This window comes from Cygnus olor, chromosome 1 (genome assembly GCF_009769625.2).
Source record: "Cygnus olor isolate bCygOlo1 chromosome 1, bCygOlo1.pri.v2, whole genome shotgun sequence".
Taxonomy (NCBI): domain Eukaryota; kingdom Metazoa; phylum Chordata; class Aves; order Anseriformes; family Anatidae; genus Cygnus; species Cygnus olor.
Window position 1 is genome coordinate 3,924,556 of NC_049169.1, and position 22,588 is coordinate 3,947,143.

The 22,588-nt window shown below is 53.1% G+C and overlaps 1 protein-coding gene and 1 long non-coding RNA gene across 9 annotated transcripts in view; one reads left to right on the plus strand and one right to left on the minus strand.

The window, feature by feature from the left end:
- Nucleotides 1-3,353: 3,353 nt before the first annotated feature.
- The window catches only part of PFKFB3 (6-phosphofructo-2-kinase/fructose-2,6-biphosphatase 3), a 40,170-nt gene continuing 20,935 nt past the window's right edge, over nt 3,354-22,588 (plus strand). For 3 of the 8 annotated variants that reach the window (XM_040546489.1, XM_040546518.1, XM_040546474.1), the window contains exon 1: nt 3,372-3,499. In XM_040546489.1, coding sequence (XP_040402423.1) covers nt 3,412-3,499 — 88 coding nt within the window. In that variant the 5' untranslated portion in view covers nt 3,372-3,411. Of the gene's footprint in view, nt 3,500-22,011; nt 22,462-22,588 lie in introns of those variants that run through there. The other 5 variants (XM_040546530.1, XM_040546480.1, XM_040546539.1 and 2 more) reach the window with 4 other exon arrangements.
- LOC121064672 lies at nt 3,983-14,157 on the minus strand. Its single transcript, XR_005816618.1, has 2 exons — nt 14,028-14,157; nt 3,983-13,402 (listed from the first exon to the last, which is right to left on the minus strand). It is a non-coding gene; the product is annotated as an uncharacterized LOC121064672 (long non-coding RNA).

The following is a 22,588-nucleotide window of genomic DNA, read 5'->3' on the forward strand; positions in this document are numbered from 1 at the left end:
CCAAGGGGTGAGGCCAGGGGCTAAGAGCCTGCCCAGGGACTCCAGCGTCTTATAAAAGGACAAAATGGGATTATGCAAGCAGGGCTGCTCATGTAAGCATGCCCTACAGTGCATCCAGCACCAGCAATTACGAGCACCCTTGCTTTTCTTGGGCTCGTGCCACACAAGTAGTTTTTAGACATAAATATTTTAAACGAGCTGTTTGCGTTCTCGTTTGCTTGTAGCGTACAAACCTCACAGCGAAGGAGATCCCTGAGTCTGATTTGCAGCATGAAACAACCTCATGGCTCCAGCCCAAGACAAGCACCCACATCCCTGGCATGCAGACGGCTGCTTCGCATCATCTCACCGTGCCGCTGATGGGAAAGGGAGGTCAACTCAATACGGGTTTCCTGGCCGGGCAATCAGCGGTGGAAATATCCCTTCCTCCCTGTATGAGCTGTCTCCGATTCCCTTAGGTACGTGCAGAAATGCTGAGCAGCTTGGCGTGGCAGCGCATCCCATTTCTCACGCCCCTTGAAGTATGCAATATTGATGAAAATGAACTGTTTGGGGTTTTAGCAGAGTTTGTCTGGAGCCTGGGCTGGATCCTCACCCCATTTTGTCTGCATGCGCTGTCCTCCTGCCCGCAGACCCGCATGCAGTCAGCATCCAGGCTAAACACAGGCTTAAAACCTGGTATAAAGGTAAAAGGACTCCTTTCTGGGTTACCTTTAACTGAACAACCCCACTGAAATATCAGTGGTCATTAAATCCTACTGTTGTTTCCCGTGGAGATCTGTTTTCCTACAGACCGCATCTGGGAAAGGCGCTGGCACTTGCCACTGCTCCTCCCAGCAAAGGGACCTTGGGAAGATCTCAGAAGCCATCTAAACCATCCCTCGGCCCGAGGCAGGATCCGGGCTGGCTAGGACTGCTCCCAGCGGGTTCACCCAACCTGTTCCTAAAAGCCTGGGTGATGCCAAGCTGCCTTCTCTGCCCGTGCAGCCTGGTGTTTGTGCTCTACTGAGAGAAGAGTCGTCCTCGCCTCCCCAGCCTGAACCAGGTGCTGTTCAGACTCGTCTAAATCCATTCTTGGTACCACTTTCCACATGTATTTGTTATTATTATTACTACTACTACTACTACTTTTACATCATTCATGTTAGACCACAGACAGAAATGCTGTTAAACAGTGGGTAAGGGATGGAGAATCCCAGTGTACCAGAAATCCCCAGACTATTTTTGAAGGCTTTCCTGTGCGTTTAAACTGCCTGGCACCACTTAGATGCCTGAGGTGCTTTCTGTGGGCGAACAACAACAATGGTGTCTCATATAGAGGATGAGGCAACGAGATGCTCCTACTCCTACGATGGCCTTGGATGGAGCTTGTAATCTGCTTTCTAGAGAGTGCCCATGGAGAAGCAGGAGACCAAGAGTGGTCCCATCTGAGAGCCTTCTAGCCTGATGCATAGAGCAATGGGAGCAAATGCCAGTTATCGTCCAGGTGTTTTCTTCATTTTCAAATTGTTTCCTAGGGACCAGATTCGGTGGAGGGTGTAGCCTGAGAGCTGGAAGCTCAGCACTTGGAGGAGTGCAACACGGTGACTCAGGTTCCCGGTCCTGCTGGGGATGGAGCACCAGAGCTGCTCCACAGGACACAGAGGGAACAAAGCCAACAAATGGAGGGAAAAAAATAAACAAATAAAGGTTTTACCGGCAAGATGACAGCATGTCGTCTGCAAGGAATAGCCAGGGCTATGCGGTGCAAGAGCAGTCTTTGTCCTGCAGCCTCCTGCTGGGTAAAGCAAGGGGTGGAAGGAGCCTGAAAGACATGAGAGGCTCCACAGGCTGCATGGAATTTTCACAGCCTGTGGCCATTTAGGGTTTCTAAATGCCCTAGGAAATTCCATTTGGGGGATTATTTGCCCCCCAAAAATGTTTGCCCACCCAACGTTGAGCCCCAGCCCCACGCCCTGTTGTGTTTGCTAGGACAGAAGCCAGCTGCCCTAACTGGTTCCAGTTGCTGGGGGGAAGGAAGCCCAGCAGCCTGTGCCACCAAGTCTTCCCTGCTTTTGTCCTTCTCGCTGTGCTGAGGCTGAGGGACATCTCCATGTGCAGCAGCCATACCCAGAGCAGGGCAGAGGCAGCGATGCCACCTAAGTCATTGATGTCACTGCCACCCCAGCTGGTTGCAGCTCCTTTAATAGACCTGGGGAACATTTTGGGGAGTGCTCCTCACACACTGGCTTCAACAGAGGTGTTAAAGCCCAACCTGGCTGACTTTGCCCTGGAACAGATAGGGAGGATTCACACTGACCATTGTGGAGGTCTGGATGAGGCTGGAGCCTGCAGCAAATGGGCTTTCACCTTCTGCTTCAGCCTGAACCACAGGTTGAGTTGTGGTCACACTGATGGTGCTTCAAAACTCGGGGTTTATCTCTCAGCTCACCCCAGCCCTGTGCTGACTGTCCCTGCTGTGGTCCCTGGGGATGAGAATTTGTATGTTAGCATGGCAAGATCTGATTGCCAAAAACCCCTGATTCCCTTGGTCTTGGACTTGTTTGTGTCAGGGGATATCTAAGAGGGGTATCTGAGTTTCTGGTGTTGGGAGTAGCTCCCAGTTTAGCCCAGCACCACTACACAGATGATGGGATCGATGCTCTGTTGGTCTCGGATGGGCAGAGATGAGTTACACCAGGGGAGGTTTAGGTTAGAAATTAGAAGACATTTCTTCTCAAAAAGAGCAGTCAGGCATTGGGACGGGTTGCCCAGGGAGGTGGTGGAGTCACCGTCCCTGGGGGTGTTCAAGGAAAGGTTGGACGTGGTGCTTAGGGACATGGTTTAGTGGGTGATATTGGTGGTAGGGGGATGGTTGGACCAGATGATCTGTAGGTCTTTTCCAACCTTAATGACTCTGTGATTCTGTGATGTGGAAGGCCAAAACTCCATTATCCCACCTTCATACAGCCTATTCTGCCTAGTTCTATACTGGTCCTTCCAGGAAGGGGAAAAAAAAAAAAAAAGAAGAAGGGAAGAGAAGAAAAGAGGAAAGGAAAGGAAAATGATGGAAGGGAAGGGAAGGGAAGGGAAGGGAAGGGAAGGGAGAAGAGAAGAGAAGAGAAGAGAAGAGAAGAGAAGAGAAGAGAAGAGAGAGAAGAGAAGAGAAGAGAAGAGAAGAGAAGAGAAGAGAAGAGAAGAGAAGAGAAGAGAAGAGAAGAGAAGAGAAGAGAAGAGAAGAGAAGAGAAGAGAAGAGAAGAGAAGAGAAGAGAAGAGAAGAGAAGCTTCCCTCCCAGCCCTGCAGTCTCCGGGGTGCCAAGGGTTAAAGCTGCAAAACCCCACGAACTTCCTCCTTTCCGCAGCGCCTGCCCCCAAATGACGCCGCTTTCTGCCCAAATATGTCCGTTTCCTTCTGAAGAAGGAGAAAGCGGATGAAGGAGGGCAATAAAACAAGAAACGGAGCCGGACATCGCGCCCCAGCGCAGACCTGCCTCCTCCCGCCCATGCCGTTCCGCAAAGGTAGGGCTGGGTGGCGGGGGGCCGAGGGGTGGCGGCACCCTAGGGTGCTCCCCCCGCCCCGGGGTGGGGAGCAGGGAGGGCACTGGGGTGTCCCCGGGGCCTCCTTGCAGCGGTGAGAAATGGGGGCGCCGGGTTTTGTTGCATCTCCTGTTTTCGTGTTGTGGTGGGGCACGAGGATGCTGTGATGGGGTGGGAGAAAGGCAGGCTGCGTCCCCTTGGTTGTGGGGCTTTTCTTTCTCATTGCTACAGGGGAATAAGTCAGCTCCGGGTGGTGGAAGGGAGGAGAGGGAAGCAGGAAGGTTTCCGTGCTGTGTTTTGGGGGATGCAGGCTGAGAACGGCAACTTGAATGCATTGTGTGGGTCCTTGGGAGATGCTCAGCCCAATGAGCTGTGCTGGTGGGAAACTGGGAGAAGAAATGCTTTCAGGAGGCTCATCCCACCCAGGCAGCCCCCTATCACACCATTCTGCTCCCCAATGCCCATATCACCTCTTTTTTTTTTTTCCATGAAACCCCATCCCAGCAAGCAGCAGTCTTGCTGTTCCCCAGCTTGGCAGCATGGGGCAAGGAGGACCCAACCTTGGGCCCCCAAAGCCCTGGTGGCCATGTTTGCTGCCCCATGGGTGGGTGGACGAGCTTCCCATCCTCCTTGGGGCTGCTGTGAAATGGAGGCCTTCACATCACCTCCTCTTCCTCATCACGGTGTGTCCCATCGGGGGATCGAGGTGGGGATGCTCAGGGTGGCTCCTTGTCCCAGGAGCAATACGGGGAGGAGAAACTCAGGGGAGAGAAGTCTTCTCCAGGAGGCACAAGGGCAGGGGGAGGTCGAGACACGCAAGGACATGGGGAGAAGGTGCTGCTCAGCCTCTCACCCAACTTTGCTGGAGCAGATGTCTCCAAGCTGGTGTGCAGCTGGTGCCGTGCTGGGGCAGAGGGTACCACCGCAGGGATCCTAAACCCTGAGGTTGGTGGGGCATGCAAGGGCATCAGGGGAAGAAATGGGGCTTTGGAAGAGGCAGCTGGGTTGGGTTTTTCTCCCTTCTCCCTCTTGTGGGGAGGATGGTTTGGGTGTGCAGTGGTTTGCCCACAGCCGTGTTCGCTGCGCCCGTGGTCTCCGGCGCGGAGATTTATGTCATCTTTTAAGGCTCAGTGAAAAATGATGTGGTTCACACCCTCGCATCCTGACAGCACAGCAGGTTTCAGGTCCCGATTTAATTTTAGGTGATAAATGGTTTCGTTTAGAGAGGAAGGAGAGAGTGGGCGGTGGGCAGTAGGAGGAAAGCAGAGCATGTCAGGCTTTAAAAGCACGGAAAGCGAGGGGGAGCCTCCCGTGTTGAAGGGCTGCTCACCTGGCCCTGCCATGTCCTCAGCCTTGTTCCCAATAACAGAAACCCCACACAGGTCTCCAGCCCTTGGGGACACGTGGTGGGGCTGCAGGAATGAGGCTTTATTTCCTCGTGGTCCTTCCCTGCACGCCTGAATTGGGGAAGACCAATTTATCGTGGCACCATACCATGCCGCGCTCGCTGTCACCACTAGGTTCTTGGGGCACTGCAAGTCCTTGTCACCCTGCTGTGAGCAATTCGGTCCTGCACCTACCTCGTGGCCGCTGTCCCAGCCATCGCTCCTCTACAAACCTCCTCTAGAGGTCAACCTTGAAACGCCAGAGCAGCTGCCAGCAGCTTGCAGCTCCTCCAAGAGGACCTTGGGTAGGTCCAGCACAGCTCGGAGGCCCGTGTGGATGGGGTTGGTCCATATCCTTGAGCCAAGCCGAGCTCATGCTGATGACCCTCCCAAGGACCCTTTCTTCTTGCAGATGGAGGCTGGACAGTGCTCTGAGACCACAATAGGTCTGTGGGAGTTTGGATGAGAGCCTGCTCCTCGCAGGGGGAAATGGGGACTCCAGCCAGCTTGGCCAGGAGGCCGAGCAATTCCTTTGGGAGCCTTTTTGGGGCAGCACCTCACCACAGGGCTTGCTCTGAGCATCTGCAAAGAGGAGGCTGTGCCTGGAGGCTGCTGCTCTGCAAATCCCAAGTAGCCCGAGGCACATGGAGCCTTCAGGACTTTCCCTGGGGAGGCCCTGAGCCATCCTTGCACCCCTCTGCGTGCAGAAACGGAGTATCCTGCGGGCCTAAAATGCAAACTCCCCCCTAGCTCTGCTGCCTTCTCGCTGCTTGCAGCTTTGGCATCGCTTTCCTGGGTCTCCCTGACAAATCTGTGATGAATTCTGGGTGTCGTGGCTCTGCTCTGCCTCCTTGCACTGCAGGCACTGCAGGCAGTGGCATCGCCCCAGGGTCTGCGGTTCCTGCCCGCAGCAGCCGCCATTCAGCCAACCTCAAGGCTCTTTTGGCAGCTTCAGATAATAGGGAAAGTGTTTCTGTCCTGCTTGAGGACAATTAGAAGGGACGGGCAGGAACTGGTTTCTTATAGCATCAGCTGGAACGTGCTGGAGAAAGTCCCCTTCTTGGGTGCTGGCAAACCCCAGCCATGGGAGCTCCCAGCTAAAACGCCCTGCCCCTGGCCCAAAAAACACAGTTTAATTACTGATGTGGGGAAGAGTGGGAGCATGTGCAGGTTAAGCAGACAGGATCTTGGCAGAGAACAGGGCGTTCGTCATCTGTCAAAGGACAAATGAGTTTCTCGCGGTGCTGCAGGCTGGGAAGGTGCAGGAGATGAGGCTGAAATGCAGCGAGCAAAGGTCGAGCACGGGATGCTGGTGGCAATGGGCTCCCTTGGGCATGGCCACAGCAACTGGGCAGGTAGAAGGGGCAGGATGGATGCGAGGCGTTTCCCAGATGAAATAAATAATGGTTGATATCACGAGTAAGGTTCTGGCTGTATCTAAAGGCTGGGGTTGGCTTTTAGCTGTTGGACAAGGAGACCTGCTGGGATTGCTGGTCATCAGGGCACGTTACTGCTGGACTGGAGGCCATGGAGAGAGAGTTGGTGGTGCTGAGCACGCTGTCTCTGCAGGGTGAGCAGGAAGAGCTGATAGCAAGGTGGAGATTAGAAGAGCCATAGGCGTGATGGACCTGCTGACCCGGGCTGGAGGACGCCCCGTCTCCAGACAGGGCTGCTGGGTGTGTTTTGGGGAAATCCCCTGGGGAGCGTGCCCTGTGGCGCGCACGGAGTGGCCATGGTTTGTCACCACGCGGCGTTGGGGTCCTGTGCAGCATCTGGAGGAGCGGCCACGGCTCGTGGGGGCAGGAGAGGAAGGAGGGATGCTGGAAAACGCACAAGGGGGGGGTCTGGGGGCTCCTGAGGGGTCTGTGGCTGAAACCTGAGCTCTGTCCTTATCAGCTGGGCTGGTAGCAGGAAGGGAGGTGGTGCCCCGTGATTGCTGTGCACATGAGTTGGATTAAACATCTCTTCCCCGGGCTGAGAGCGGTCTGGAGGGCGTCCTTGCACGTATCACATGGGGCCAGATAGGTCTCGCCTTGCTTAACCCCCTGGAGTAAGGTCTTCATCATGAGCCAGACATCCATGTCCCCCCAGGAGGCAATGGGCAAGCAGGATCAGAAGAGGGGTGGTTATGGTGGATGGGGTCTATAGCCCTAAGGGGACCTCTCCATCTCCAGTGCCCACAAAGAGAGACAGATGCTTGGCTTCACACTGGCAGCACGCAGCCGAGATGGATCCAACCAAAGGGCTAGAGAAGATGAGCACCCACCATAGAGGGGAGAACAGCAGGCTTGAAAAACCAGCCCTGACCCAGGTCCTTCCTCCCTACATCACACCAGCCTCCTGGACCGATCCACCCCCCATCAGCTGAGCTGTCTGGAGATCTTGGAGACTGTGACAAAAACCCCAAATTCAGCCCTGGAGCCACTTGTAGGGCAGAGACCTGCTCTGCTGCACCTACTGACCCCGCTACAGGTGTGCTGGATGTCCCACAGCACCTCCAAACTGGTGCCGGAGCCCTGGTTTGCAATGTCCCCTCCAGGGGCACACGGATGTCTTCTGGCCCTATTTCTGCTCGTTGAGGTCACGGAAGCTCTTTGAATGGTTAGGGGGAACAGAGGTGCTTTCGGCACACGAGTACGAAGGGAAGGGGCAGGCCAGTGCCACATCCTGGTGCTATTTTTGCTCCGCGTCCCTTTATTGCGCTCTTCCCTTAAATCACAACCCGTGTGTGTGTTCAGGTGGTAACACACCCTGCTGCAGACTTTTCCAGGGCGATTCCAGCTCAGGGCGGAGATGTGCTTTTCTGCAGGTTCCTGGTCCTTAAGCGGGTATTTTCTCTCCCCTTTTTGCTGCTTTCTGGCTTGCAAACCCGTGCACTGCTGAGTTTGCTGCTCACGTCAGCTCTCGCTCCTCTCCTCTCTGCTTTCCCGGCACTCCTCAGCATTTCAGCTCAAAGGGGGATTTACGAGCACGGGTGAATTGCTCCTCCGGGTGACGCAGCTCAGGAGAAGCAGGCGGGAGCTTCTGGGGGGGTCTGAGTGTCCCGGCCCCCCCCTTGGGTCCGTCCTGGTGTCCGTGCCCGTGTGGGCGTCTGCTCACAGCCATCTGCTCAAAGGGCAGGCAGGAAATGTGCAGCGGAGCTGTCTCCAGCTTCCCTGACTCACTGGCTCGTGCTTTCATTAAATCGTCGCCTTGTTTTCAGCCATCACCTTTCCTGGAAGACTGGAAACTCCCTCGTGTCCTGCTTTCCCCCGGGAATGTGCTTCTTACCGGGGTGATTTCCTTGTGGCTCTTGGTTTAATTTGAGCTCCTTTTGCCTGGCTGGCTTCTGGAGCAAAAACACGAGCAAATGACCCAAACTCACAGGTATCCGTGCCCCCATCCCATCCATCTGAGCACGTCCCTGCTCTCCTCACCTGCAAGAAAGCACTCGACGAGCCCGACCTCTCCACTGTCTTTGTGACATTACACTTACTTTAGCTTTCGTAGCATTCATTAAGAGCTTTTAATGGGTTTAAGGAGTCACCGTGTCCAGGGGTTGTGCTGGAGCTGGACCCACCGCCCAGCTTTAAATGGGGGCAGGAGGCTTAGAGCTGTTTCAGGGGAGCTGTGATGTCCAGTGGGGATTTTGGGGACCCACGGAAACCAGACGGTGGGTTAAGCAGGTTATCAGAGCCTCTCAGACTTCCTGAGTCTGGGAATTGAAACCACGTAAAGATGCGATTCCTGATAGCATTTCCTAAGCTGGGAGCAGGCAGACGTGCCTCCAACCTGCCTTCCCAGGGCCAGACACCCAGCAGGCAGCTCGGGCTGCTGGAGAAACCGTCAAAGAACCCTCCTCTTGGTCTCCAGCCTCCCTCTTGCACCGATGGAGGACTCTCCCATGCCATATTTACATGATGAAGAGGCAGTGGCACAACCCAACTGCTTTTTACATGTGCCACCAGCTGAACACCATGCTCAGTGACCACCTCATGTCAAAAAAGCCCACCTAGGCGTGCGTCACCCCTTCCCAACACACCCTCAACTACAGAGAAATTCATCTTGCCGTAAAACAACCCTACCTCCCTCCCCATCGCCTCCCTGCTGCGATGACAGGAGCTTCATCCCTGCATTCTTGCGTGTGGCAGGAGCCATCCCGCCTGGTGAAGGCGAGCTCTGGAGGTGTTCGCCTAAAATCAGATGACCGCAGGCTCTTCGCCGAGGGATGTGGGAGGATTTCAAAACCAGCAGCCGGCAAGGCGTGATCGCTTTTCGCCTGCTGCGTGCGTGCACGCACGCAAACGAGTGCTGCCTTCAGTCTCCACAGGGCACCCAGCAGTTTATGAAACATAGACACATTTTCACAGCGGAAAGGCTGAAAAAAAAGGTGATCAGGGACTTTTATTTATTTAGTTTTTACCCCAGGAGCATCATGCTGTTGGTTCGTGTTTGGCTGCTGAGTTTCTTAGCCCTTCTCCCCAGTCCTTTATTCCCCATCTAAGGGTTTAATCCCCATCTGAGTCCTTTAATCCCCATCTGAGATTTATCACTTGTGGCAGGGGAAACTGAGGCAGCGGAGGGTGCAGCGCTATGCTGGTGGCTGTGGCTTTTTGGAGACCTTCAGGACCCGAGCGGAGAGGCACAAGGCTGCAACGAGCCCGTGCTATTTCTAGCAAAGGCGGTGACTTGATACCATGGAACGACAAGTCCGACGCACTGTACCTGGCTGCGTGTAGCCATGACACTGCTACTGTACCGAAACGGGCTGTCCCCAACCTCCCAGTGCCCTGGGGCTTCATGGGGAGCTTTGGTGAGACAACCCCGGGGCACCTGCTGGTGGCTCTGCCCCAGGACTTGTGGTCACGCTGTCCTCTATGTGTCTGGCTGCATCCCATCCCGGGCAGAGCATCCCTCCGGGTGCCATCTCCTCCCTGCCACATGCGAAAATGAAATCCCCACTGGAGCCTGGTGCATCCCCAGTGATTTGGGGCCACGCACACAATTCTGCAGGGTGCTTGCAGTCTTGCTGCCGGTTCCTTTCTGGCAGCAGCGTGGCAGGGATCCAAACCCCTTATCTGCAGCTCCAGCGCACTCTGCATCAAACCTGTCCCTGCCGGAGCACGCAACGTGTGTCCCCTGTCCCAGGGCAGGGACATCCCGGTGTGCATCGCTGCTCTGCACCTTAGGGTAGTGTGACACATGGCTTGAACATCAGCCCGTGTAGGTGTTAAAACCCCACCCAGAGAGATTTGGGTTGGAAAGTGGGAAAAGCTGTATTTGTTCTGGGAACAGAGTATCTGAGCTCAGGCTGCAGAGGCTGGGGTGTACAAATATCTCCCTGTGAAACAACCCAGGTAGAAACGGTGCTGCTTTGGGGCTGGGGAACATGAAATATTAAATTTACTAGAAAAAAAGGAGGTGCTGCTGTGTTCCCGAGCAGCCTCAGCCCTGGTTTTGGCTCGCCTGGTAGGACCGGCAGCAGGTTTTTGGGCAGGGACACGGCAGGGCTGGAGTTAAACCAGCTGCAACACAAAACCCCTTCCAGACAAGATGATTTATTTCCCTCCCCGAGCACTCCTCTTGGCAGCTCGCTTGCCCGAGCTTACCCGGGGAGAGCCCTTTTGCAGGGCAGCAGGGTAAACTTGTTTACAGCTTCTTTTCTGGCAGGCACGCGGCGGATGGTGGGGCCGTGGGGCTTCCGAGCACATGCAAGCCCGCGGAGCGTGCACGGGCTGTGCACGCCCCGCTCACGCGTGCGCGAGGAGGATGTCCTCACTGCCTCCACTTCCCCAGTCACCAGCAGGGACACGAGCAGCAGGAGCTGGTGCCTAGGTCTCCTCCACCGAGATTTCTAGGAAAGCTCGGTAACAGCTCGGCTTGGTAAACAGCAGAATTTGTTAAACTCGCTAGGGTTTATTGCAAGTGGTTCCAGGGTAAAATCAGGCATCCTGCCTCCTGCACTCACATCTGTTTTCAAGCCCCCAGGGGGGATGGAGCCCCCCTGCCCGTGCACAAATTTCAGTCCCTGGGGTGCTCTGGCTGCTCCTGCACTTCTGATGCCTTGCTCTTGGGCTTCAAGGCAGGGACTAAATGCCCACCACAGAGCCACAGTGCTGATTTCTGTGTTGGGACGCAAAGAAACCAAGTTATTCTGCCCCTAAAAATACAGATGGGCACTGCCAGTTTATCCTGCATGAGTGGAGAATAAATGCTTCTTAACCAGGGATATAATTTTGGAGGAAACTGGTCCCTTCACCCCAGGGTGTGATCTGGGCAAACATCCAACCTTGATGCCAATAGGAGACTGTAGCATGCCCAGGGCAGAGATCGGAGTTTTTGACTTGGTTTTAATCCTGCTCAATGATTTTCTTAGAAAGCCCTCTGATTAATGAGGGATTTCTAACAGGAGCAGCGGGATGTGGCAGGGGCTGGGATTTGGGCTTTTGCAGCCCAAGGAAGCTCCTTCACCCCAGCACCACGGGATGCTGCCCGGTTTTGTGCCAACACCACTGCTCCGGGGATGGACCCACACTGCGAAACAACACTACCTTTGCAAAAAATAATAAAAAATAAATTTAAAAAAGCCGTTATATTTTCTCCAGTCTGGGTCCATTTCCCAGCTGGAGACCCAGGTCCAGCTGACAGCTGAGGACAGGGCTCTGGGGTGGGATGAGGGACTCTGAAGCAGCTTTGCTACCAAAATCGCTGTGTTTTGAACCGTGCCCTGAGCGGGATGAGTTAAGGCAGAAGAGGCACCTGTCAGCAGTGATATGTTTGCTTGTTTCTCTGAGGTTTCTTTGCCAAAGGCAGGCAGTGGGTTTCCACCTCAGCAGCTGGGAACAACACGTGCAAGGGGGAACACGGTCTGCAAACCCTTTGGTCCTCTTAAACGTGAAATTGCCTCTGGTTGCTGCTGGGTTTCCTCTTCCTCAATCTCTCTTCCCCTCTTTTATATTTTTTATTTTTTTTTTTTAATTTTTGGGTGCAGCTGAGCTGCTCAGAAACTGACCCAAGTCAAACACTGTGAATCCGAGAGCAATTTAACAAACCATCAAAGAATGCCTAACAAATTGTTGTTGCAATGGCAGCGATTTGCGTAACTTGGTGGAGGACACGTGGGTGGAAAGAGGGCTTTTCTAGAGACTGATTTACAGTCTGAGAGCCAAATTTTGGAGAACCTATTGGTACCTTTTCTGGTGTGCTACCGGGCTGTGCTTGCAGCCACGAGGTTGAGCTGGCGCTGGCGCCGCGGTGGCTAACGGCCCGGCTACAAACTAGAGGAGACAAAGCAGCGAGGGATGTGGCTGATGTGTGCCAGGGCTTAGTCACCCCGTTTCATCAATGACTTGACTCTGTCTGAATGCAAAATGACCAGATTTTTAAGTAGCATCAGAAGGCAGCAGGGATGGAGGCGATCGCGTGTGATCCCGCACGTGTCCCACGGCCCGAGGGAGCCGTACTTGTCCAGGCTTGGTGGGCTGTGTGGGGTGGGTTTTTGGGGCTGGCCACCTCTGGAAGGAGCATCAGTTTAAGGCGAGATGGGGAGGGGACCCACAGCACATCCCTGCTCACACCATGGGCTGAAAATGAGGGGGAGTGCAGCTAATGCGACCCTTGCCTTCACCCCAAGCCCACACTGGTGGGATGCCTGGCGGCTGGGGCTGCAGGAAGACCTTGCTCTTACAGAGCTGGCAAGTTTGGGAGATGCTCTGGGATCCATGCACACCTCTGTGAGTGCCAGCACACACAGGGGTGCAGACTGGGGCTCCCGTTGGCTCAACACATGGGTTGGGCGACCCCAGAACCTACCTGACCCCAGAGCCTCTCAAACCCCAGAGCCTGCCCGACCTCAGAGCCTCTCCAACCACATCATCACGATGCTTTGTCCAGCAGCAGGAACGATGCGCCCATCACTCAGGTGCCCCAAACCACCCAAACCCAGGCAATAAACGCATGGCACGAAGCAAAGGCAGGTTGTGCCTTCATCCTGAGCCCGGCTCGCTTTCTGTACTGGGAAGCTGGCAGGCGAACCCGCTCGGCTGCCAGAGCCTGTGGTGACTCAGGACGTGCTGTAGCAGTTGTTTGGATGCAGCCTGAGCCCGGGGTAAACAGCCGGGCAGGGAAATGCGAAACCCTTGCCCCGACCTCGCCGTCACTGCCAGTGCGTCAGCACCAGGGCGTTGCAAGCAGGGACGTGCTGAGCCCCCCAGCACAGCGCTGAACACGAGGACACAGTGCAGAGGAACACGTGGGATGAGCCCCCCGCAGCTGTTTGTTTGGGGTTTGAGGAGTAGGAAGGGGAAATTGCAGCCCCCTTAGGGCAAGGAGTGTGCGCTCTGATTCCCCAGTGAGCGGTGGTGCCAGAAATACCAAAGCAGGCGCAGTATGAGTGGTTTTCCCCCTTCTCCATCACACTCAGTGGGGACAGCTCATGGTCAATGGGATGGGAAACGTGTGCGTCCATCTGTGCGTCCCAGATCTCATGGCTCTGGTTCTTAGCTCAAGTGGCAGCAGCTGGCTGGGGAGAAAACTGGGTCATTCCTAATGTTACGAAGCATGGTGGCTGCCCTCCTGTTCCCTACCAAACCACCATGTCCCCAAATGCCAGTTGGCTGCTATCTGCTAAAGTCCAGGGCAGAAATCTAAACATTCAGCCGAGTTTTCTTCTTTCCTTTTCCTTTCTTTTCCCACCCCCACCCCCAAGAAGCTGTTAACTGCTTGTCATTGTGGCTTGGAAAATGCAAATACATTTGAGAAAATATGTTGGCAGCAAGCTCCCCATATTTCAGTTTGACCCAATATCTCAGAGAAATTTCCCGTTAATATTTTTCATGTCTGATTGGAAAATATCAGTGAAAAAAGATACGAAATTCTGCAAATATTTTTGGACCATCTTAGACTTTTCTTTTTTCCAGCTAGGTCTCCATGGCATGGAAATGATTAAACAAAATACATAAATTGAAAACTTCTGGTAGGAATTAGATAAATTGAAATATTTTCTCTACATGCAGAACAAAATTTGAGAAAAGCCTGATAAGAAAATCTGGTTATTTAACCTCTGCATTCCAGCAACCTGTGCAGTCTGCTTCCAGCAGATTCAGCTCTGGAAATTGGTTAAGTCATTAGGAGATCTGAAAGGTTACCTGGGGCTGTGCAGAGCTCCAGCAAGAGATATGGAAACTCAGCCTGGCTCCCACAGCTGAAGACAGACCTCCTTGAGATGTCCATCAAGAGCAGATCCTCATCTTTCATCAAGATATCTTTCATCTCCTGATCATTTTCATTCCTGGTTCAGAGAACTCAGAAATCCTTGCCATCTCACAATGGATTTTCAGTTGGCTGGTCCTTGGACATCTTTCAGCGTAGTCATGGACCTTCCTATTCTGAATTTCAACCTATTGACCATACACGCTTGGTTGTTTTTCACAAACATCCTAAAAGTCCCCGCAGGTCTCAGGTTTAAAAGCATGCGACAACAGCCTGGGACACTTAGACTTCACTTCTTGGTGGCTTGTGGTTTCCATCAACTGGATGGAGAGGTGAGCCCTTGGGGAGGGAACAGGGAACCGAGGAGTGGTGCTGGTCCCAGCCGTGGTTCTTCTCAGCTGGGATCGAGGTGTGGGATGCTGTTGGGCAACCATCACCTGCCATTGCCTGCATGGTCCCAGCCCTGCAAGGAAGCAGGGACAAGCAGGTTGTCGATACAGCAGACGTGCTCACAAGGGCGTGGAAAGATACTCAGCACGTACGCAGTTTCGAAATGTAGCTCCTCCTCAAAGCTTCATCCTAACTCCCAGTGTGGGTTTGTGTCTCGAGAAGCAAGGCTTGAGTCTTGAGGAGCAAGGAATTGTGTTTTGGATCAGCTCATCCTGGAGCCCACCAGGATTTGCATCGGATAGCTTGGCTGTAGACTATGCACTGAGCTCTCCCCTCATGCTCACAGGCCACAGACACCTCCAGGATCAACTTAACCTGGTTTTAGTGTCCGTGGCAGGGCAGGTTAATCACTCCAGGAGCGCCCATTTTTCTCTGCAGATGGTCAGAAGTGACCAGCTCCTTGCAGACACCCAAAGTGACACAAATCCTTCCCAAATACTACCCACAGCCTTCTTGTGGATGCTCCCAACAGCAGATCCTCCCAGGATGCTGCCCTGTAGGATGGTGTTTTATCACCCCTGATAGAAAAAACCCCATACCAGGACCTGCACTGATATTAGCAGGGGATGATAGCAGAGATAAAAAAAACATCCTTTTTCCCAGGCTGTGATTAATCTGCCGCATTTTGCTGCCTACGAGCACAAACCACAAGGTTTGCTTCCTCCCTAACCCTAGCCACCCTCAGGCTAGCCTGAAACTTTCACAGTGCCGTGGCCAAGAGCTTCGTGTTGGTGCTTCTTGGCTTCTTAGAGGAGATTCCCCTACATCCCCGGCAGCTGGCTCGGTGACATCAGTGCTCCTGGGGAGCCTGCCGGTCACCATGGCACTGCTGAGGTTGTCCCTGTTACATCACAAGGTGAGTCAGTCCCCAAATGAGAGGCCGCAGCCTTTGCCATTGTTTGATTTAATAAGCAGGGATGATGAGATAACGATCCCGGCCCTTAATGAAAGGCAGGTGCAAATAAGGCGTTGGGCAATAATTCAACAGCCAGAGTCCTCGGGATAATGAGAGGCTGTGATTTCCGGAGGGTGACCATCTTCCACCTTAAATAGGCTGGTCCCTAGGGTGTTTCCGATGGAGGGCTGCATCCCACGTGCACCACGGGGCTGGGGAATTAAGCTCCTAATTAACCCAACCTCCTACAAGCCACCCCAAAAAAAGGCCATTTAAATGACCCCTGTAGCAATCTGTGCTCAGAGTAGGGCAAATCTTGGACCTGCTGCATCGTTTTGCGGCACAGATAAGGTCTGGATCAGGCATGAGCAGATGGCCCTATTTCTGCTGATGTATCTGGACAAAGCACCGTGGCACCTTACGGGTTGTGCTGGCAGCAGGGCAGGGGCAATCTGAGCTGGCACAGCCCCACCTGGGACACAGAAGCCTTATAAGCACCCTTTTCTTTCCACCCAGCAGGATTTTGGGCTGGGTCAGTGCCTTGTGGCATCTCGCTCAGGAGCTGGGTAACCTCTGGTCGAGTTTAGCATCTCGTGGCATCACACCCTGATTCAATCCCAGGGCTCCAGCGGGGGATTTCACACCCGATATAAAAGCACAGGGCAAGCTGTGAAGCGTTTGTTTGATATAACTGAAAGGACCCATCAGGAGGAGGCACAAGAAGGTGAATATTGGTGTCATGGAGACAGTGACAGCGTCAAAATCTGGATTTTTGGCTCCCTCACAGCTCCGCACCCTTTGACCCTCTCTGTTGGGACCAAGCCTGAAATTCTTCAGCCAGATTTCATTTCAAGGGAAAACAGTATCAGATTCCTGAGACCGGAATATCCCCGGCTCTTGGCCGTGTAATTATCCTCTAACAATTTTAAAGCCCCGTGTTTGTCTCTGCAGCCTAGGGAGTCAGTTGTCTGTCTGATTTAGCAGCTTACGGGGGGGAGATGTGTTTTGCACTTGCCTTGTGAGGTTGGGAACTTGCACAGGACGTTGCTCAAGCTGCTTGGACCCATTTCTGAGCAGGCTTTCAGCCGGTGTTGAGAAATGTTCCTGCTCCAATGAACAATGCAGGTTCAGAATGTTATTTCCGACTTATTTTTCTTCCTTGAAAGTTACAGGGGATTTTAAGACCATAAATTTTGTCTCCTCAGCTAGTGTCCCACGAGATGCATCTCGTGGACAGGCCACAGGGACCTCATCCTGGTGCTTTCTGTGGGACAGTGTATTGGGGTAACTTGGAAGAAGAGGTGCAGCTGCATCAGATTTTCTGGTTTAGGCAAGACTGATCCATGAATCAGAGATGAAACCCCTTCCGTGGGATTTTAAATAGGAACATCGAGCTGGGAGGCTCCTTTGGGGTCATCGCTCCTGGCTCCTGGACACCCACCTAAGCCCTTGGGCCTTACTGGGACTTCCCAGGGACCTGCCAGCCCTCTCCGAGATCTCAGCACAGATGACAGAAGGACCCTTGGGGATTCTGCTCCTAGCTTGGGGAATGCACTTTAAATCCAGGCTCTCATCCCTCTGTCTTCCACATATTCATCATGGGCAGGCAATTCATTTGTACCTCTCCCATTTCCTTTACTGTTTGCCTTTAACTCACTCAGTTATAACCAAAAGCACCTCCTTTAAGCCACAATCACTTTTGCCCATGCTGCCTTCTCGTCACCTGCACCTTTGTCCTCCCGGGCTGCATTTCCTTTCTTAACAGCACAGTGTTCACCCACTTTTTGGGTGTCTCTTGCCTTGTATCAGCACCGGTGCAAATATCTAAACCACAGCACTGCCATCCTCCCTTTGCAAAGCTCCTTGCAGTAAATCAGGTGCTAACTAGGCTTGAACCCCCATCCTTCTGCTTGAAGGGCTCCCGAATGAAAAGAAAGAAAAAAAAATGCTTTTAGCAAGGCTGACGGCATAGCAGGAAAGAGGGTTGACTTCAGGAAAAATTTACTGCCCCCCAAATAGTTTCTGTGTAGCACCGAGTGCGACAGCGACAGCACGCAGGGGTGCTCAGAGCAGAGGGGCCGAGCAAGAGCGACCAGGTCCGAGGGGTGAATATGGCCAAGAAGGCATCTAGAGAAAACTAAAGGGGGCCTCATTTTGCTGGTAGAAAGTGATGTGAGTTTTTTTTTTTTTTTTTTTCCTGCCTGGCTAGCACCATTGCTGCAAGCCGGCTCACGTGCACACGAGCTGATTTTGGCACTTGTTGCTGAAAGCCACCACGTGCATTTGTGCAGATCCCTCGTGGATTTTCCTGCCTCTTGGCTGCCAAGAAAAGGCGAGCTCAGCTCCCAGCACGGCGTTTGACTGGGGCCGATGGAGTGGGGTTGAGCAATGCCTCGTTCCTCCCTGGGGATTTCCCCTTTTTGCTATCAGCCCTCCTTCCTCAAACCCAATTGATTTTTTTCCCCTTCTCTGCTTGCAGCTATTTTAAGAAAGGTGCTGCCTGCACCGACTGGCAGATGCTGGGTGGCCCCGAGTGCCTGCTCTGTGGGGTATTTTGGTGCTCGGCTGCTCGCCCCAAGCTGAGTTGCTTACGGCTGGGGAAGGAAGCTGTTTCGTTAGCACGTCAGGTCCAGTTGCGGAGTGCAATAGCGTGCAAACGGGACAGCCTGTCCCCAGCTGGGGGAACGGGTCGATTTCTTGGTTGTTTGGGTGAAGGGAGGAGGGCTTGGGGCACAAGATGTTCCCTGCTCTGCCCCGATCCTGCCTGCGGGCTCAGCCCTCCCAGTTGCAGAGGTCAAGGGGGGATTGGAGACTGAACTGGGCTCTCCCTGCCGTATTCAGGACAGGGAACCCACTACCACCACAAGCAGAGCGCTTTAAACATGCAGGCACAATGGCCATGAGCAAAAGGCCCAGCAGCTTTGCAAACTCTTCCAGGGTTCCCCCCAAAAGCCACCCCCCAGCAGTGACAGCAGTTCCCTGTCCAGCAGTCAAGAGGAGGACGCAACCACTTGGTTACTCCCTGACCCTTCTGAAAGCCCCTGCCTCCCCCAGAGTGCTGCAGGCAGCTTTCTTGGCTTCCCCATGGTCCCCCTGATTCTTTTTTCGTAAGCGAAAAGAGTTTTTTTCAAATTTGTTTATAAATACCCCTCCTCTCTCCCAGATGAGTAATTCGCTCTGTTGCAAAACGGTGCCTTCAGCGCGCTAGCAAGATGTTGGGCAGCTGCTGGCTTAAATTTTGCAACCCGCCCCCGAAGGGAGGATTGTGCCCATGTTGCAGCCTGGTAAACTGAGGCTGTGCTGGAAATTGCTGCCCTGCCGTTAACCGAACTCACCTATAGCTGTATCTTCGCGGTGATGGAAGCCCAGCCCTGAGCCACCAACTCCAAATTTATCCGTGCAAAGAGGCACTCGGGTTCCCCGTAAACTGCACCCTCTCCTCTTTGACGCCACAATGGCCCAATGCTGCACTGAACGTAAGCATGAACGGGACTCGTGCTTTCCTTACAAGCTTCCTTTAAAGGAGAAAAAAGGAAAAAGAAAGAAAAAAAGGTGATGAATCACGGCTTAGTCAGAGTTGGGGCTGCCGTTCCCTGCATTTTGATGGCGTGGGAACGGTGCCGGGGCTGGCTGCCATCCCCAGGGTTGGTACCCAGGCAGGTTCTTCCCCAGGGGATGGGGACTTGAGCCCAGGGTTTGGATTTTGGGCCCCATACAGAGCCTTTTTCCACCATTTGGGATGGGCTGCTAGGTCAGTTTGGTGTTTCAAAAGCGGGTACACAAAATAAGGGAAAGGAGGTGTTTGGATTTTGGTATTTCAGAGAAGTACCCAGGCTACAAACCCTGTGAGAGATGGGTTCTGCTCTCACAGATTTGGGATTTTTCGCCCATTCCCACTGGATTCCCACTCGAAGTGATTTGATCTGCAGATTTCAAGCCCTGGCTTTACATTTTTTTACCTCCCGATGCACCTTGTGCTGCCACCACCCTCACAACCAAGAGTGCCTTATAAATAGTAATGATGCTCCTTCCAGCTGACCTCACTTGGAGCAGCTGGGTGTTCGTGCCTTTGAAAACCAGGCCACTTATTTAGGAGTTTAAGTATGGTCTAGCTTTCCGCTCCAGTTATTTAGGCGTTTTTAGCCAAGAGTTACTAGGTGGATCTAATTTGAAGCGACTGTGATTTTAATTCAGGCAGAGGTTCGCTTTCCTGCTCTTTTCGATGCTCTCGGGGCGGTGATTTTGGAAGCGGCTGAAGCTTCTGGGAAAGCCATGGAGAGGAGCACAGAGCTGCAGGAGGAAGGGAAATGCCCCAAATCCTCGTCGCACATCAGCACGTGAATTTTCTTCCCTCTTCTGAGTCACATTTTATCTGGGCACCAAATTTTTCTTGCCCTTTGTGGGAAAAGATTGATTTAGCAGCAGTGGCAACAGCATCCAATCAACCTGCCTCCTTCCAGGGTGGCATAAAACCTGATGCTGAAATGGATTTTTGGAGAAATGGGGAAAATAAAATAGCCAAAATCTATCAAAATAATCTTCTGCCCTCTCCTGAGGATGTATTTTGTGCATCGTCTTGGGGGGGCACATCTCTGTCTCGCTGATTCACCCCCTCCTCGCCAGTTGATGCTCTCACCCTCTTCCTCACAACATCCCAAATCTCTGCATCCTTTTTCAGCTCCCACACAGTACCATTTTTTTTGGTCTATGAATATATTTTTTCCAGCGTAGCAGACTGAGGGATTGTGCACTTTTTTTTTTTTTTTTACTCCATCCATCTTGGCACCATGTAAGGAGACAGCCAAAAAGATATTCTTTGTCATAAAAACACCTGCCTGTTTTTCTAGAGGAAGATGCCCTAAAATAATACTGGAGGCTATTCAGTATGTAGCCGAGCTGCTCACTTGCCAGTGTTTTAATTTCCGTGCAAAATTTGCTTTATTTAGCAAATCAAGCTAGAATAAACCCAGCAGAGCACTTCCCAGCTATAAAATATTGAACTTTCCCCACCAGCCACCCAGCATCCCGCTGCTGCCTGGGCGCACTGCATTGCTCGGGGTATGAGCATCCCAAAATCGTGGTTTTAATTTTAATTTTAATTTTTTTTTTTTTTTTTTTTTTTGAGGAGAAAGCTGGATTTTTCCCACACCTTTATTTATTGCCCTTGCCACGTTTGGGTTGGAATTAGTGCTTTTCACCGTCGAATCGAGGAAGGCGAGGTCACCTGCGGGAATCCGGCTAATGGGTTAAAAATCCCGAAGTGTGGCTACGTTTGGGATAAAAACACCCAATACGCACCCTGATAAAATATACCTATATGCATTAATTGCGCCTAGCGGAGGCAGCGCAGGGGAGGCTCCGCAGCCTCCGCTCCTCCATCCCCGAGCCCGGGCGGAGGCCGAGAGGAGGGGGGGGAGGCTGCAAGCCTCCCCCGGAGCCTCCGCCCCAGCCTTTTTGCGCGGCCGCGGAGCGGGGCGGAGGCGGAGCAGAGCCCGGGCACCCCCCGGCGGAGGTGGGGGGATGAAGGAGGCCGGGCCCCAGCCCTGCCTGTGCGACGTGAGCGACGTGCGGAGCCTCCGCAGCCCCCGGCCTCCGCCTCCCACCCGCCGCGGGCCGGGGAGGGGAAGGGGGCGCGGAAAGAGGAGGGTGGGGGGGAGCCCGCTCGGGGGAGCCCTCGGGTTTAGAAAGGATTTCTTTTATTAAATATAATTGTGGTTTTAGAATGAGTTTGGTTGTAGAATTGCTTTGGCTTTAGAATTATTTTTTTTATTTTTATTATTATTATTTTCTATTTTCTTTTTTTCCTTTTTTCTTCTTTTTTTTTCCTTTTTTTCTCTTCTCTTTTCTCATTTTTTTTTCTTCTGTTCTCTTTTATTCTCTTTTTTCTCTCTTCTATTTTTCTCCTTTCTTTTCTCTCTTTTTTGCTCCTTTTTCTTTTCTTTCTTCTCTCTTCTCCTTTCTTTCTTCTCTCTTCTCCTTTCTTCTGTCTTCTTTCTTTCTTCTCTTCTCTTCTCTTTTTTCCTTTCCTTTTTTTCTTTCCTTTCTCCCTTCTTTCTTTTCTTTCTTCTCCTTTCTCTTTTCTTTTCCCTCTTCCTTTCTCCTGTCTTTCTTTTCTCTCTTCTTTTCTCCTTTTTCTTTTTTCCTTTTTATTTTCTCATTTTTTTCTTTTTTTCTTTCCCCCTTTTTTTTCTCCTTTGTTCTTTTCTCCCCGCTTCCTTTCCTTTCATCTCCATATTTTTCCTTAAAACACCCCATCTCCAATACCCCCTTTCCCTTCCCACCCTCTCCCCATCACCTCCCACACCCCCACTCCCCTCTTTCTCCCCTTCCACCCCCACAACCCCCCCCATTTAACCCCCCCTCAAATCCCCCCCATCCTCCAGACAAAGCCTTTGTCCCGCTGCAGTGCGGGGGGGCCGGCAGCAGGCGGCAGCGCCGCGCCGCGCCCCCTCCCCGGCTCCTCCGCCCTCCTCCTCGGCTCCCGCCCCCCCCGGGGCCCGCCCCGGAGGGCGGGGACCCGCGGCCCCCCCCCCGGCCTCCCGGCCCCAAATAGGAGGCGACGCCACCGGCGGCTCCAGTGCGAGCGGAGCGTGGGAACGGCGGCAGCAGAAGTGCGGCCGCTTCTTTTTTCCAGCCCTCGCCTTCAGCTTTCTTTTTCGTTTTTAAAAAGGAGAAAGAGGAGAAAAAAAGGCCGAATACTTCTATTTTTTTTTTTGCACTTTTTTTTTGAATTAAAATTAGCGGCGGGACTCGCCCACCTCCCTGCTTTGTGCCCCGTCCCTCCTTCCCCCTCTAAACCCTCACCGAGCGGCAAGCCTTATTTTATCGTCTCCTTTTATATTTTTTCGCCCCCCCCCCTTTTTTTTTTCTTTTTTTTCCCCGTCCACACCCGTGTTGCGAACGCCCCAAGGTGGACGCGGAGCGCCAAAAGACCTTGGCTTTAAAAATGCCCATGGAGCTGACGCAAAGCCGCATCCAGAAGATTTGGCTCCCCAATGACAACCGGCCGGCGCTGCCCCGCCGCTGTGAGTAGTAGGAACGACGGGATGGGGGGGGGGGGGGGTCCAGCATCCCCCCGGTAGGAGGGTGGCGGGGGTGGGATGCGGTCCCCCCCCTTCCCTCCTCCCGTGCACCCCCTTGCGATGCTCTCTC